The sequence below is a fragment of the Momordica charantia genome, assembly GCF_013281855.1.
Source record: "Momordica charantia cultivar OHB3-1 chromosome 3 unlocalized genomic scaffold, Mcharantia_2.0 BLBB01000003.1, whole genome shotgun sequence".
NCBI lineage: Eukaryota > Viridiplantae > Streptophyta > Magnoliopsida > Cucurbitales > Cucurbitaceae > Momordica > Momordica charantia.
Window position 1 is genome coordinate 19,972,134 of NW_028275161.1, and position 16,287 is coordinate 19,988,420.

The 16,287-nt window shown below is 40.4% G+C and overlaps 1 protein-coding gene and 1 pseudogene across 3 annotated transcripts; both read right to left on the reverse strand.

Moving 5' to 3' along the window:
* Nucleotides 1–216: 216 nt before the first annotated feature.
* Nucleotides 217–3,635, reverse strand: LOC111010962 (G-type lectin S-receptor-like serine/threonine-protein kinase SD1-13; annotated as a pseudogene). Its single transcript, XR_015789691.1, has 7 exons — nt 2,161–3,635; nt 1,941–2,054; nt 1,683–1,855; nt 1,389–1,599; nt 1,043–1,280; nt 797–948; nt 217–697 (listed from the first exon to the last, which is right to left on the reverse strand). The product of XR_015789691.1 is annotated as a G-type lectin S-receptor-like serine/threonine-protein kinase SD1-13 (transcript).
* An 8,525-nt stretch (nt 3,636–12,160) lies between these two features.
* LOC111010889 (G-type lectin S-receptor-like serine/threonine-protein kinase At1g11300) lies at nt 12,161–16,116 on the reverse strand. Of its 2 annotated transcripts, XM_022284465.2 has the most exons (8): nt 14,772–16,116; nt 14,575–14,688; nt 14,333–14,511; nt 14,033–14,243; nt 13,692–13,929; nt 13,434–13,584; nt 13,001–13,337; nt 12,161–12,291 (listed from the first exon to the last, which is right to left on the reverse strand). In XM_022284465.2, exons 1-7 carry the CDS (start codon nt 16,066–16,068, stop codon nt 13,029–13,031), a joined length of 2,499 nt encoding a protein of 832 aa, XP_022140157.2. In that variant the 5' UTR covers nt 16,069–16,116; the 3' UTR covers nt 12,161–12,291; nt 13,001–13,028. The 2 variants fall into 2 exon arrangements, with proteins under 2 accessions (XP_022140157.2, XP_087977687.1); XM_088121561.1 differs by lacking the exon at nt 12,161–12,291 and having other exon boundaries at nt 13,028–13,337; nt 14,333–14,508.
* Nucleotides 16,117–16,287: the final 171 nt, after the last annotated feature.

A 16,287-nucleotide genomic window follows, 5' to 3' on the forward strand; every position in this document is an offset into this window, starting at 1 on the left:
AAAAAAAGGTATATAATAAGATTAGAGTGTTGTTTAATAAGTTCTCACAATATAATATTAAATTAAAATTCTAAATGTATTAAACACTTTTTTAAATTTAAAGATTTATTACGGATTTGATATTAAAATTTTTTACACTTATTACACATTTTATAAAGTTGAAAGGTCAATTCAATCGACATCTTTAAAGTTGAAATTAGACCTTAAAAAAATCTATTAAACTAATTCAGCAAAAATTTGATTATTTGCCCAAACAAATTGTACATCCGCTTGATACCCACCACCCACCTCAAAAGCAGTTGGATAAATTTAATTCATTTATATGGATTCTAATACTACCATTACAAATTTACAAAGATTTGTTATCCAATCTAACACACTACCGAGGTACAAGTGTGGTAACTGTAAGATTATTTACAGAAAATTTATCACAATTTATACGAAATACCTCCATGTTACTCTCCCATGGTCTACTAATAAAGCCCGGTTGTTTTGGAGAAGGAAGACATACAATTTCACTATTGAGCATTGAAATAATGGTAGAAATGGTAGAAACATTTGGCCTATCATTTATAGATTCTTGAATGCATAATAGCCCAACATTAATGCATCTCAAAATCTCTGGTTGGTACCTCAATTCATAAATTGTTGGTTCAGTGAAAGGAATTAGATTGTCTCCTTCCCATAACTTCCATGCCTGAAACAGTATTAACAAAATTGTATGAGTTATTGATATTTGAATGTTATAATAAATTTGAGACAGACTAACTTTTCATACAAAATTTTATAGACATACAAATTCTAACCAGCTTAAAGAATGTCCGTGGCCGTAGAACCCAGTGTTTCGTTTTCCACTAATAATTTCAAGCAATAGAACTCCGAAACTAAACACGTCTGATTTTTTCCGAAAATTGATCTTACATTGCATATTCAGGAGCCATATATCCACTAGATTCATAAAACAACCACATAAGATTAATTGTTGAAAGTACCATAACAATTATATATAATCACATCATAATAAAATGGTGAGAGGTCTTACTAAGTTCGAACCACTCTGGTGGTGTTTGCTTCAATTTCATTACCACCAAAAATCTTTGCCATACCAAAATCTGAAATTTTAGGATTCCAATATTTGTCTAGTAGAATATTACTTGCCTTGAGATCTCTATGGATAATTTTCAGTCTTGAATCTCGATGAAGGTAAAGAAGACCTCGAGCAATTCCATCAATAATAGAGAATCTTTTTCTCCAATCCAGAAACTGTTGCGCGTCGGACCCTACATTACATGCATTGATTTAATTTTGGTAATTAGAGAATGAATGTTTTAAAACAACAAAATCAAACAAAACAAACATAATTTTTAAAATTTAGCCCAACATCTCACCAAAGATTAAGGAATCCAGACTTAAGTTGGGCATGTATTCATATATCAACATCTTCTCTTCTCCTTCAATACAGCATCCAAGAAGTTGCACAAGATTCCTATGCTGTAGTTTTGAAATCACCCTCACTTCATTTATAAATTCTTCATACCCTTGACTAGAGACTCTTGAAAGCCTCTTTACTGCTATTTCCTGTCCATTTGACAATTTTCCCTGAAAAATAAACCATTCATTTGAGTAATTTATTTTTAAAAAAAAAAAAAAAAAACTAGATGTTCTATTCTATTTCTACCTACTTTATATACTGGACCAAAGCCACCCTGTCCCAGCTTGTTGCTTGAATCAAATCTGTTTGTTGCAATTGCCAACTTCTCAAAATCATAAAGTGGCAGCTCCTCCAATTTAACTTCTTCTTCAATCATATCATCCCTTCTCAACCTCATAGTTTCCTCCTCTTCACTACAAGTCTCTGCTATAAACCTCAAATAATGCTACTTAGATATCAATTAATCTTTGAGTGCATTTCTTGAAAAGTTAATGAGGTTTGTGTGTACCTTGTTTGCGAGTCTTCCATCTCCACCAAATGTAGTATATAGCAATTGTGGAGATGAAACAAGTTACTCAAACTACTATGGGAATAACAATTACTTTCTTGTCTTTTACACCATCTGTGGACCAAAGCAACATATTATAGAGATTTAATTAGTTGCAAGAACAATATAATTTGGAGTGATGAAAGATAGTGTAGTAGAAGCTGAGGGAGGAGTATTATACTGGTATGGTCTAAGTCAGCATATGCCAAACGAAGGTAAACATCAGCTCCACCGCTCTCAAACTTCTGTATATCATTTAAATCACTTGTCCATAGCATGCAATGAATGCCATTTTCATATGCATAAGCAGTGCAGGAACAATTCTTCAAGCAGTGGTTTCCGCAGTCATCTGGTGTAACAGAGGCAGTGGACCACTCTGCAAGAAATGGCACTTTAACCATTTCCACTTTGAAGAACCCATCTTGGTGGTTGCTGATGGAGTTACTGTTATTGAGGTTCTCACACTTTAATGGCGTCTTTCTTACACATCCCCCGCTCCAATTTCCCTGATTCCACTGCTCCTCATGGTTTGGCCTAAACCCTGTTAGGCAGCTGCAAATTGGGGAGGCCTTGGGATTACATATCCCAAAGGCCCCACAAGTGGCATACCGATCACACTACGTTTGCAGAGCATTCCAATCAGAAATCCAGCGGCCCGTTTTAGTATCCAAGCAAATTTCCTGCAGATCCGCTTGTGGGGTTAAAAATAAGTAACGAAATAGGTGATCCCTATCATATTGGACAGAAAGAGAGTAAGTTTGGTCTTCGATTAAGAGTTTATACCCAGAGAGATAAACAGAATACATGTTGGGTATTCCAATAAAAATCTGACCGTTCCATGGGCCAGTCCTCCAATAAGGGCTATCCCCATTCCAAATTACACCTTCAGGAATGCTGTGAACGTGAAGCGCTAAGTAGAAGTTTCCTGTAGATGGGTCGGAAGGGCTGGTCCATGAGGTGAGCCCCACTGTGTCTTTAGTTCTTGTGTTGGCCGTAAATTTCATGGAAGGCAAGAATTTGTCACAAGGGTGTTTGAAACTCTCCCATATGACCTCCCCTGAAGAAGCATCTTCAAGAACAAGGTTTCCCGAATCTAAAATTCGGGCGCTTCTATTGGTTGCAGAAGAAGAGGAAACATTTGAACACCAGAGGACGGTGTGGTTTCCATCCAAGACCACAAAATTCCCATCCTTGGAAATTGTGAAGATCCCTTGAGAAGTGTTGTTTAAAGGGTTTCTCTGTTGGCCACCCATACAACGGTTTGTGGAGAATGGTTGTGGAACCAAATACCGACATATCGAGTTGTGGAATTAGGAGGTGTGAAGAAGCCGAGCTGGAAGGAACTGGCTTTGGATGTTATGGTTTCAGGGTCTTTGATGAATTTCGTTGACGTGATGGTATCTGTGGCGAAGCAAATTAATGTTGAAGAGAAACATGCAAATGAAAGAAGAAATGAAAAACTGCAATAATGCCTTTGGGGTTCCATGGTTCTGTTCTCGGTGACTACTAAACTAATTGGACAACACTGTGAGGAAAGTAGTCTGTAGAAGAGATGGCCCTCATCTTGAGAGACCGGTTGAAATTGCAGCACGTTTATTATCTTGTTGCTTTGAGAAATAAAGTTCGGGAAGGAAGGCGACTTGATTGGACCGTTGCTGCTTGTCGTCGAACCTTACAAACTTATCCCAAAAAAATTAATATTTATTTGTAAAATTGCTGGAAAAAGTGCACAAGATGCAATACACATGATCTAAGTTACTCAGCAGAGTCTAACTACAACTTTCCTCCACAGTCATGGGAAGGAAACTAGACTAAACCCATAAAATTAAGAAAAAATGACAACATGAAAAAGGAAAAAGGGGGGAAATTGACCCAATTGACCTGAAAAAGTTTCCATTTTGCTCAAATGACCTAAATTATAAAAATTGACTCAACTGACCTAATTTTAACTTTTCTGACATTTCAGAGAGTTTGTAATTACGAATATACCCCCAAATGAATTGAACTACAACAAATCTGCCGGTGAATCACGTATGTTGGTGTAATTAAAACCATGGGCGAGTTCCACTTGATTCATGGCCATGAATTTATTAAAGTACCACCAACTTAATAATTCCCCACCAAATTTTTGTACTATCATTTATTATATACCCACACGTTCTCACCGAGTGCAGAGAATAAAAGTATGTTTCAGTCCGTATTGTCCAGAAGCACATCTTTCACGTGGTTTTGAAGAACTTTCATACCTTTTCCAACATTTTTCACATCTTGAATCCATTAAAAGAAGTCAATTTTTCATCTCTGACACCTTGAACGAGGTTAGTTTTTTATTGGTTCATAATATTGTTTTCGATTCGTCTAGAATATGATGTATTTAGTTGGAGTAAATGAAATTTCTGAATTTTTCAGTATTTTTGTGGGTAAAAGAAGTTACATAAGTCAATGATTCATGGCCGTGTTTATTCGTTTAATGGCCGTGATCAATGATTTTATGATTAACGACCGTGGTTTTAGGTCGATTGCATACAGATAACCTTGATCGTTTGACGACCATGGCTATGGTTGTATGTTCCCTCAGCCGTGGTCCTCTAATGTTCGATTATGTGCCCCCACTCGTGTTTGTGCTTTATATTATGAGTAAAGACATTGACACAAGACAACCACGAGCTTTAATTTTCAACATCACGGCCTTGAATCCAGACAACCACGGGCATGAATTCACTACACCACGACCATGAATTGATAATATTATAGCAATTTTCAACACCACGGCCTTTGATTTTCAACACCACGAACTTGAATCTAGATAACCACGAGCTTTAATTTTCAACACCACGAACTTGAATCTAGATAACCACGAGCTTTAATTTTCAACACCACAGCCTTGAATCCAGACAACCACGGGCATGAATTCACTACACCACGGCTATGAATTGATAATATTATAGCATTTTTCAACACCACGAACTTGAATCTAGATAACCACGAGCTTTAATTTTCAACACCACGGCCTTGAATCCAGACAACCGCGGGCATGAATTCACTACACCACGCCCGTGAATTGATAATATTATAGCATTTTTCAACACCACGGCCTTTGATTTTCAACACCACGAACTTGAATCTAGATAACCACGAGCTTTAATTTTCAACACCACGGCCTTGAATCCAGACAACCACGGGCATGAATTCACTACACCATGGCCATGAATTGATAATATTATAGCAATTTTCAACACCACGAACTTGAATCTAGATAACCACGAGCTTTAATTTTCAACACCACGGCCTTGAATCCAGACAACCGCGGGCATGAATTCACTACACCACGGCCATGAATTGATAATATTATAGCAATTTTCAACACCACGGCCTTTGATTTTCAACACCACGAACTTGAATCTAGATAACCACGAGCTTTAATTTTCAACACCACGGCCTTGAATCCAGACAACCACGGGCATGAATTCACTACACCACGGCCGTGAATTGATAATATTATAGCATTTTTCAACACTACGGCCTTTAATTTTCAACACCATGAACTTGAATCTAGATAACCATGAGCTTTAATTTTCAACACCACGGCCTTGAATCCAGACAACCACGGGCATGAATTCACTACACCACGGCCGTGAATTGATAATATTATGGCCGTGGTGCCTGCATTTATTTGAATTCACTACTCCAGTTTTTCATTACATGTACCTCTGTTTATCTTAACAACCCTCAAATCCAGTATGTCAACAACAATGGTTCAGAAATGCATTCAATTGTATACGATTAAAGAAATGGTCGTACAATAATAATAAGAACGTTGAACTATACAAAACATACTTCAGAACTATTACAAAAGTACTATTCAAATGATCGATTTGTTAGCCCAAAGTTGAACGGCAAATTGCCGCCTAAAAAATGACATCTTAGACTGTGTTAGGGTATCAAAGGAAGAGGCAGTGACATCGTACTCAAAAAATTTGACACAAAATATACCGCAATCACCGCCCATGTCCTGCTGGGGTGCTGATGCGACTCTACGGATGCGCCATGGCGTGAGTGGTATATTCGGCTTGTTTAGATGAACACCGGCCCTACAAATAAGTGCTGGTATAATAGTGACCATCGGCTTCAGCTCTACTTCCAACTTGGACAGTGGTGTCATGGACATGAAGGAGTCCCACACAATGAGCTCACCCTCTTCGAAGTCGATGCATATCATTACCCAGTGCTTTCCACCGATGTTATACGGTAGATAAACGGCATCAACATCCATCCAGCGCTTCTCGTAGTCCGAGTGAGTACCATCGATGTAGCTGAGCACAGTCCTCGCTCTTCCTTCCCAGTCATATTCAGTCGCAACCCTTGAAGCAATGGCGCTATGAGATTGCATGCAGGCATAGACACCGTCCGTTCGTCTAAGAAAATTCTGTAACCAATACGACTATTAAATAAAAGGCGTATATGTATATATATATATAATAAAGCTTTAGAATAATAAAGCTTACCGAGAGTACTCGGTCACCGGTGGTGAACTTGCGGCGACACAAGTCCAGTCGCAATTCGAGTTTTTTACGCACGAACATGACCAACGAATCGATTACCTGCGAGGACGAACAATATATTTCATTTTGGTTCGAAGTGAATGTACGAACATCCATATAACCGATTTCATCTATGGGAAGCAGTCATACCTCGCATGAACACCATTTTCTTGGTGTTAGAATATCCTGAAACCATTGCTTACCTCGTTTTGCGTAGCATGTTGTCCGCGTTGATCGTGGGTTATTGGCATCATCCAGCCACTTCTGAAATTTGGAGTCCTGTTCCTTCGGTATATCGGCGACGAGATTGTAAACCATGACCTTCTTTCGTTTACTTCCAACCTTAACTTCGAAGGACCCTCGAAGCTTCCATGGTGTTCTCCTCTTCCGTTCACCCCGACGAGGTGGAGGGGGATTAAATGGCTGGGATAGAACGAGCACGTCCTCTGAATGATCGTCTGCCACGTGTGATGAGCTCTCTAGGGGTTGTGACTGGATGTCAAGGAGCTCATCCGATTCTGTGTCCGAAAAGTCATCGTATAGTTCGTCTTGTAAAACAGTTTAGTCACTAATTCAAACTGTAGGTACTAAGTGAAGTGCATCAAAACTTTATAATTCGTACTTACCTCGGGTGTATGTAGAACTGGTATCTTCTTCGGATGTTCTGTAACTTGCTGCGTCACACTGGCTAATGCCGTAGTTTCCAAATGGTCGGTTTCTAGAACGTCGGACTGCTTCGTTTCTACAGTTTCAGAATCTTTCAAAGTCCCACCGACATCTTGATGCTTCGCTTCCACGGTTTCCATAGCCTCCACTACATTCAACGCGTCCCCAACCTCACCTCCTCGGCCCGTAGGCTCCGCTTCCATTGCGTCGGTGTCTTTGTCAGCCTCATTTACACCGTCGTGCGGTTTGTCTGTGTCCTTAGTCGGACTCTTACTACCACCAATTGGTCCTGCAGAATCTCCATCACCAATGCCGTTGCCATCTCCACTATTGTTCTTTCGAAGAACTGAAGTATCGACTGGTATACCCTATATGCAGAAAGCATAATATCAGAGCACATCTAATTGAGACATAAAAAGTATTAATATAGTACCCACCTTAACTAGACGACGCAAGAACTTCCGAATGCTTTTCAAGTCACCTTCCATGCCAGCTGTTGTAGGCATGCTTGTCCAGGGTGTGTTACCTATGGCCGCATGTCCAAACCATCCTCACCACTCGCTTTCCTTTCATGTCTTTAAAGCTTTCTAGTGTAATTTTCTTGTATCGGGTTTTTGGGGTTGTAGGTGGAATTTGGCCGAGCGGCTTTGGAACTAGGTGTGTATTAGTAAGATATGTAAGCACGCCAAATTTCAAGTCAATCGGAGTTCACATGGGCCCTGTAGGCCACCGAGTGACTCCTCGCCATTTAGGACGTCTACACCTGCCACACCAAAAATGCCTTATAATGTACCTTGGGGGGACCAAGTAGTCATCAAACCTCCCCCCGACCAACTGTTGTATACTTTCTTGCAATCAAAGCTTTCTTGTATCCAATGTCTACAATGCTTGTTTTAAAGATGTTTTCAACTGTTTTTCTCTCTCACGTTTTCTAAAACCAATTTTCTCCTAAAACGTGAGCGGAGGCTAGACCCACGACCGAGATTGCCCGCAACTTACAGTTTTTCCCGGCTGACTTGCTCGTTTGAGCTAGAGCAAGTGCCGCACAATCGCTCGAGCTGCTTTGAAAAAGTGCGATTGTGACAAGTGGTATCAGAGCTTAGTTAGCTCCTCGACCCGAAAAAGTCCGGAACCATGTCGGCGACAAAACAACTGAGCAAGTCGCATGTCGACCGACTGGTAGAGATAGAAGAACAACTTCTCTACCTGAGAGAAGTCCCAGATTCCCTCCGTCTGCTGGAGGCGTGAGTTGATGAATTCTCCGAGAAGTTTGGAGAAATAGACGTAGTGAATGCCCGTGTAGACGGGTTGCCGGTACAAGATATAGCCATGAGGGTTGAGACCCTAGAAAGCAAAGCTACGCGTCCTGGTAGCTTCGAACGTGGAGATAATTCCACGAACCCAAACACACAGATAGAAGTACGTATGGGTGAGTTAAACAACTCGCATTCGGCAATGATGCAATTGTTTAACGAAATGACAGAAGACTTCAAAGTAACCATCGACACCTTCCGAGCTGAGATGACTGAAATAAGCACTAGAGTGAACCTAACCATGCGAGCCGTGGGAAATAAGGCTCCTAACCAAGCGAACATGGGGTTCAACAAGTTGAAGGTCCCAGAGCCCAAACCATTTAATGGCAATAGAGACGCAAAAGATCTCGAGAACTTCATGTTCGACGTAGAACAGTACTTCAAGGATACGGGGACAACGTCAGAAGAGATGAAAGTGACTTTGGCCACCATACATCTTACTGATGATGCAAAGCTGTGGTGGAGATCTAAAGTCAACGACATTCAGAATGGTCGATGCACGATCAATAGCTGGGATGATCTGAAGAAAGAATTGAGGAGTCAGTTCTTCCTCGACAATGTCGAGTTCATGGCTAGAAGGAAGCTACGTGAACTCCGACACACTGGAACAATCCGGGACTACGTGAAACAATTCTCTGCCGTGATGCTGGATATTCGCGACATGTCAGAGAAAGACAAGGTGTTCGTCTTTATCGAAGGATTGAAATCGTGGGCCAGAACCAAGCTGTATGAACAAAGAGTACAAGACCTTGCCACCGCCATGGCCGCTGCCAAAAGATTGCTAGACTATAGCAGTGAGCCATCCCACCCGAAAAAGAATGCTACAAACCCCACTGGGGGAAACAAGACGTTCACACCCTTTACCCCAAAGAGTGGGGGAGCTGACAAGAGACCTCAAGGCCCGAATCCCGGTCCTTCCCGAGGACCCTATCCACAAAGTCAAAACGCTCAAAGGTCGATATCATGCTTCTTGTGCAAGGGTCCTCACCGGGTAGCTGAATGCCCGCACCGAGCTGCCCTTACTGCCCTTCAAGCATTCGTTCAGTCGTGCAATGAACCTGAAGTTGAAACGGATTGTGAGAAGGAAGAAGACGAAGAAACACCTAGAATGGGGGCGATAAATTCCTATCTGCCATTCAAAAGAGGGTCAATGGACCCAAAGGAACGTCCGAAAAGGGGTTTATGTTTGTAGATGCTACGATCAATTGTAACCCTGCAAAGAGCACCATGGTGGATTCGGGTGCAACCCACAACTTCATATCAGAACAGGAAGCCCGCCGACTGAAATTGACAATTGAGAAGGATACGGGTAAGATGAAGGCCGTCAACTCTGAAGCTCTACCCATTGTGGGAGTTTCTAAAAGAGTAATGTTGAAATTGGGAACGTGGACAGACAGTGTCGATTTCGTAGTAGTTCGCATGGACGACTTCGACGTTGTACTGGGGATGAAGTTCCTCATCGAACATAAAGTCATACCGATGCCTCTGGCCAAGTGTATGATTGTCACTAGTAATAGTCCCACCGTGGTCACAGCTAGCATCAAACAACCTGGTGGCATAAGGATGATATCCGCGTTACAGTTGAAGAAAGGCCTCAACCGGGAGGAACCTACCTTTATGGCCATTCCGATGGTTGAACAGCCGGTGGAGACAAGAGATGTCCCACCTGAAATTCAAGTTGTCATGAGAGAGTATGTTGACATAATGCCAGATAGTTTACCAAAGACCTTACCTCCTCGACGAGGGATTGACAACGAAATCGAGCTCATTCCAGGAGCTAAACCTCCGGCAAAGAATGCTTACCGAATGGCTCCATCGGAGTTAGCCGAACTCCGAAAGCAGCTAGATGAGTTGTTAAACGCTGGGTTCATCCGTCCAGCTAAAACTCCCTTCGGAGCCCTTGTGCTGTTTCAGAAAAAGAAGGATGGGACGTTGCGTTTGTGCATTAACTATAGAGCCCTCAACAAAGTCACGGTTCGCAACAAGTATCCCCTCCCAATCATAACCGACCTGTTTGATCAATTACATGGAGCTAAATACTTCACGAAATTGGATCTCAGGTCGGGCTACTACCAAGTGCGTATTGCAGAAGGTGACGAGCCTAAAACTACTTGTGTGATGAGGTATAAGGCTTTTGAATTCCTCGTGATGCCTTTTGGATTAACGAATGCCCCTGCCACGTTTTGTACTATGATGAATCAGGTCTTTCACAAATATCTCGATCAGTTTGTGGTAGTCTATCTAAACGATATAGTGGTATACAGTCCGACGCTGAAAGAACACCAGATCCATCTCAAGTTGGTCTTCGACAAACTAAGGCAGAATCAGTTATACGTAAAGAAGGAAAAGTGTGCGTTCGCACAAAAGCGGATCACGTTCCTTGGCCACGTGATCGAACAGGGGCAAATCAGTATGGACACAGATAAGGTAAAGGCGATCCAAGAATGGAGAGTCCCTACCTCTGTGATCGAGTTGCGCTCCTTTTTGGGGTTGGCCAACTACTACCGATGATTTATCGAAAGATTCTCAAGGAGAGCCACCCCAATGACAGAGTTACTGAAGAAAGGAATGACCTGGATGTGGTAGAAGGAAAGTCAGGACGCCTTCGAAGATCTAAAGGCGGCCATGATGAAAGGCCCAGTACTTGGGCTAGCCGACGTGACGAAGCCATTTGAAGTAGAAACGGATGCTTCAGACTACGCTTTAGGTGGTGTCCTTCTCCAAGACGGTCACCCGATCGCTTACGAAAGTCGCAAGCTGAATAATGCGGAACGACGTTATACCATATCAGAGAAAGAAATGCTAGCAGTCGTTCACTGCCTCAGGTCTTGGAGGCAGTACTAGTTGGGCTCATATTTTGTGGTAAAGACGGACAACAGTGCAATTTGCCATTTCTTCAATCAGCCTAAGCTAACAACCAAACAAGCCAGGTGGCAGGAATTGTTAGCCGAGTTTGATTTTAAGTTTGAACACAAGGCAGGAAAGTCCAACCAAGCTACCGACGCTCTTAGCCGTAAAGGCGAACATGCGGCCTTGTGCATGTTAGCCCACATTCACGCCAGCAAAGTGGACGGGTCGATCCGTGACCTCATCAGAGAATATCTTCAAAGAGACCCCTCCGCCCGAACTGTGGTCGAGCTGGCTAAGACCGGGAAGACCCGCCAGTTCTGGGTTGAAGGGGACCTATTATTTACAAGAGGAAACAGACTGTACGTGCTAAGAATGGGAGACCTGAGAAAGAAGCTCCTACATGAGTGTCACGATACTCTATGGGCTGGTCACCCGGGGTGGCAACGGACTTACGCCTTGCTAAAAAAGGGGTACTTTTGGCCAAATATGCGGGAAGTTGTGATGCAATACACGAAGACCTGTCTTATCTGTCAGCAATAAGGTAGAAAGGACTAAAATAGCAGGGTTGCTTGAACCTCTACCAACTCCTACGAGACCATGGGAGAGTGTGTCGCTCGACTTCATCTCTCACTTGCCCAAGGTAGGAGAACATGAAGCCATTCTTGTCGTTATCGATCGATTTTCCAAATATTCAACTTTCATTCCGACTCCCAAGACGTGTTCCGTCGAGCTGACGACGCAGTTGTTCTTTAAACATATAGTAAAGCTATGGGGAGTTCCGACGAGCATCGTTAGCGACAGGGATGGCCGATTTACAGGAACCTTCTGGACGAAACTTTTTTCTATTCTGGGTTCAAGCTTGAACATTTCCTCGAGTTATCACCCACAGACCGATGGTCAGACAGAGAGATTCAACAGCATGCTTGAGGAATACCTGCATCACTTCATCGATGCCAGACAAAAGAAAAGTAGATTGTAAAATGCTACTTGAATTTATGAAATAGCCGTAAAATTCATCACACTTGAAAGAGAAAGACAAGTCATAGTGCATTCAATACAAAAGTTTGGGCTAAATTAAGCACAAGATCGTCTATGTAGACCACCAAGCCTTGTAAAAGCTTAGTACACTGGTAAAGTATGGGAGATGACGCATACTTCTAACCAAAAAGGTCGTGAGTTTGAATCTCCTCCTATGTTTATTAAGAAAAAGTTCATGAATTTTTAAAAATAATTATTTTGGTTCTTATTATTATTTTATTATATAATATTTACAGAAGGCATAGGAAAGGAGGGATGGAGGTGCAGTTCGAATTGAGAAAATAAATATAAAGAAACTTTATTTTTATTTTATAGTTTTTCCTTAAATTTGCCTGGGAGGAACATGAAAAACAACCATGACTAGAAATATTATATATTTATATATTTCTACAGGAAAGTAGTTACCTGTGATTTCAAAGAAGAAAAGTATGCCAGCTATCTCCTTAAATGCAAAATTTTATTTTTCTAGTACAATGATATGAAGGGAAGGGAGGACAAATTTCTAATAATTTTTTTTATTTTGAATGGGAGAACTTTTATAATTATTAAAGTTTTGGGACAAAATAAATTAAATGAAATAAAAGTCTTGGGATAAGAAAAAAAAAGTACGTACCTGTTCTTCAAAAGGCAAGATTCCACCACTATCGACCAATTACTGTGGTAAGTGTTACACTATTTACAGAATTTTTATTTAAACATTGTTGAGATGTCTTTGTGTTACTCCTAGGTTGGCTACCAATAAAGCTAGGTTGTTTTGGATTGGGAAGATCTAAAATATCCCTGTTGAGCATCGAAATAATTGTAGAGATATTTGGTCTATCATCTATAAATTCTTCGACGCATAAAAATCCCACTTGAATGCACCTTAAAATCTCTGGTTGGTAGCTCAATTCATATATTGTTGTGTCAATCAAAGGAATGAGATCGTTTTCCATCCATAACTTCCATGCCTGAAACCAAGTTAAAAGAGCTATATGAGTTATAGAGATATAAATGATATCATAAGTTTAGAAGCGAATAAGTTTGATCTTTTTCTATATACATACAAATTCCAATAAGCTTAAGGAATGTTGGTGACGGTAGAATCCCGTATTTCTTCTCCCACTTATAATCTCAAGTAACAAAACTCCAAAACTAAAAACATCTGATTTCTCTGAAAATTGTCCATGCATTGCATATTCTGGTGACATATATCCACTATATACAGTACAATTAATTCTGATTAGTTCATTGCATAATTATTATAATCAAATTAAATAAAGTTCTTTAGAAAAAAGCAGTATAAAACGGTGAGTGATACTTACTAAGTTCCAACGACCCTTAGAGTATTAGCTTGCACTTCGTTACTACCAAAAATTCTTGCCATACCAAAATCTGAGATTTTAGGATTGAAATCTTTGTCTAATAGAATATTACTTGCCTTTAAATCTCTGTGGATGGTTCTCAATCTTGAATCTCTATGAAGGTAAAGGAGACCGCGAGCAATTCCATTAATAATATTAAATCTTTTTCTCCAATCCAAAATCTTTTGATTGATAGAATCTACATGCAAAAAGGTTTCAATTGTGGTTAGAGAATATATACATATGTATATATATTCTAAAGCAAATAACATTTCTTAAAATTTAGTACAAGAATATCTAACCAAAGATGAATGCATCCAAACTTAAGTTGGGCATGTATTCATATATTAACATCTTCTCTTCTCCTTCAATGCAATAACCAAGAAGTCGCACAAGATTTATATGTTGCAGTTTCGAAATCACCTCCACTTCATTTATAAATTCTTCGTATCCTTGACTAGAGACTTTTGAAAGTCTCTTTACTGCTATTTCATCTCCATTTAATAGTTTTCCCTAAGAAAATAATAAAACACTATATTTTGAGCCAATATGCTTCTAACTGATCAATAAGAGAAATATCAGCAAAGTACTATATATCTAACCTTATATACTGGACCAAAGCCACCTTGTCCAAGCTTGTTACTTAAGTCAAAGTTGTTTGTTGCAATTTCTAGCTTCTCATACTCATAAAGAGGTAGCTCCTCCAGTTTAACTTCATCGTTCCTCAATTTCAAAATCTTCTCCTTTTTGTTGGTCACTATAGATCTCTTCTCCTTTGCTGCTATTAGACATCAAAATATTAGTGCATTTTTTAAGAAATTATTAATGAGGTGGTTTGTGTTACCTTGTTTCCGAGTTTTCCATCTCCACCAGCACAAGTATGTGACAGTGACCAACACTATGATCAGTGCTGGTACCACTATGGCTATCATGATTCCTTTATTGTCCTTTACATAATCTGTTAATGAAGAGACTTCAAATGAAAAACAATATAATTTCACGATGAAAATTTGCAATAGAGTTTTAGGCAGAGTAGTCTACATGTATCTAAATCTGCATATGCCATTCGAACATAAAGATCTGCTCCACCGCTCTCAAACTTTTGTATATCAATTAAGTCTCTACTCCACATCATGCAACCAATACTGTTTTCAAATGCATAAGCATTGCACGAACAATTCTTCAAGCATTCGCGTCTGCAATCATCTGCTGTAACGGAGGAGTTTGACCACTCTGCAAAAAATGGAACTTTGACCATTTCCATTTTTACAAACCCATCATCTTCCTCAGTGTTGGAGTTGTTCAACTTCTCACACTTCAATGGCGTCTTTCTCATACATCCACCAGCACTCCAATTTCCTTGATTCCATTCCTCTTGTTGATTTGGCTTAAACCCTCTTAAACAGCTGCAAACAGGGGAGGCTTTTGCATTACAGATCCCAAACACCCCACAAGCACCATACAAATCACATTGCGTTTGTAGAGCCGACCATATATTGTTCCATTGCTCCTTCGCGGAATCCCACCCCATTCGCTCCACACTCCCACGTGAACTCAAAACCATGTAAGCAATTAATTGTTGAGCATCAGAAGCAACAGAGAGAGTGTAAGTTTGGTCTTCGATTACGAGGTTAAATCCATAGAGATAAACAGAAATCATGTCGGGTATTCCAATAAAAATCTGACCATCCCATGGACCAGACCTCCAATGCAGGTTAAGGCCATTCCAAACGACAGCTTCGGGAATATTGTAAACATGCAGAGCTAACGAAAAGTTACCTGTAGAAGGATCGGAAGGGCTGCTCCATGAGGTAAGCCCAATTTCGTCTTTGGTTCTTGTGTTTGTGACAAGTTTCATGGAAGGCAAGAATTTATCAAAAGGGTGTTTGAAACTCTCCCATATAATCGCACCGGAAGCAGTATTTTCCAAAACGAGGTTACCCGAATCTAAAATTCGGGCGCTTGTGTTGATTGCAGGAGAAGAAGAAAGATTTGAAGACCAAATGGTGGTGTTTTTGGCATCTAAGACGACAAGATTCCCGTCGTTGGAAATGGTGAAGAGCCCGGAAGTGTCGTTGAGAGGGTTGTCTCTGTTGGCAACCCACACCACAGTTTGTGGAGAAATTTGGTTGAACCAAATTCCGACATATCGGCGGGTAGAATCAAGAGGTGAGAAGAATCCCAATTGGAAGGAAGTGGCGTTGGATGTTATAGTGGCAGGGTCTTTGATGAAATTTGTTGATGTGATGGTGTCTTTGGAAAAGCAAAATGTTGAAGAGAAGCATATAAATGAAAGAAGAAGACGACATGAAACGCTGCAATTGTTCAGGGGTTTCATGGATGTGGTTGATTGATAATCCTCCTATTCCTGGTGAGCCGAGGAAGTAATTAATAATTCTATACTGAACTTTGTGAAGAATAGTCGTGTTCAATGGAAGACGTTTAGATGCAGCAAAGCCTTGCTGTCAACGTTACAAAGTCACCCATTTGAATTTTTTGTTTGTTTTTTGAATTAGATGATCGTCACACATTTCAATTTCAAAGCCACCACTTCGGA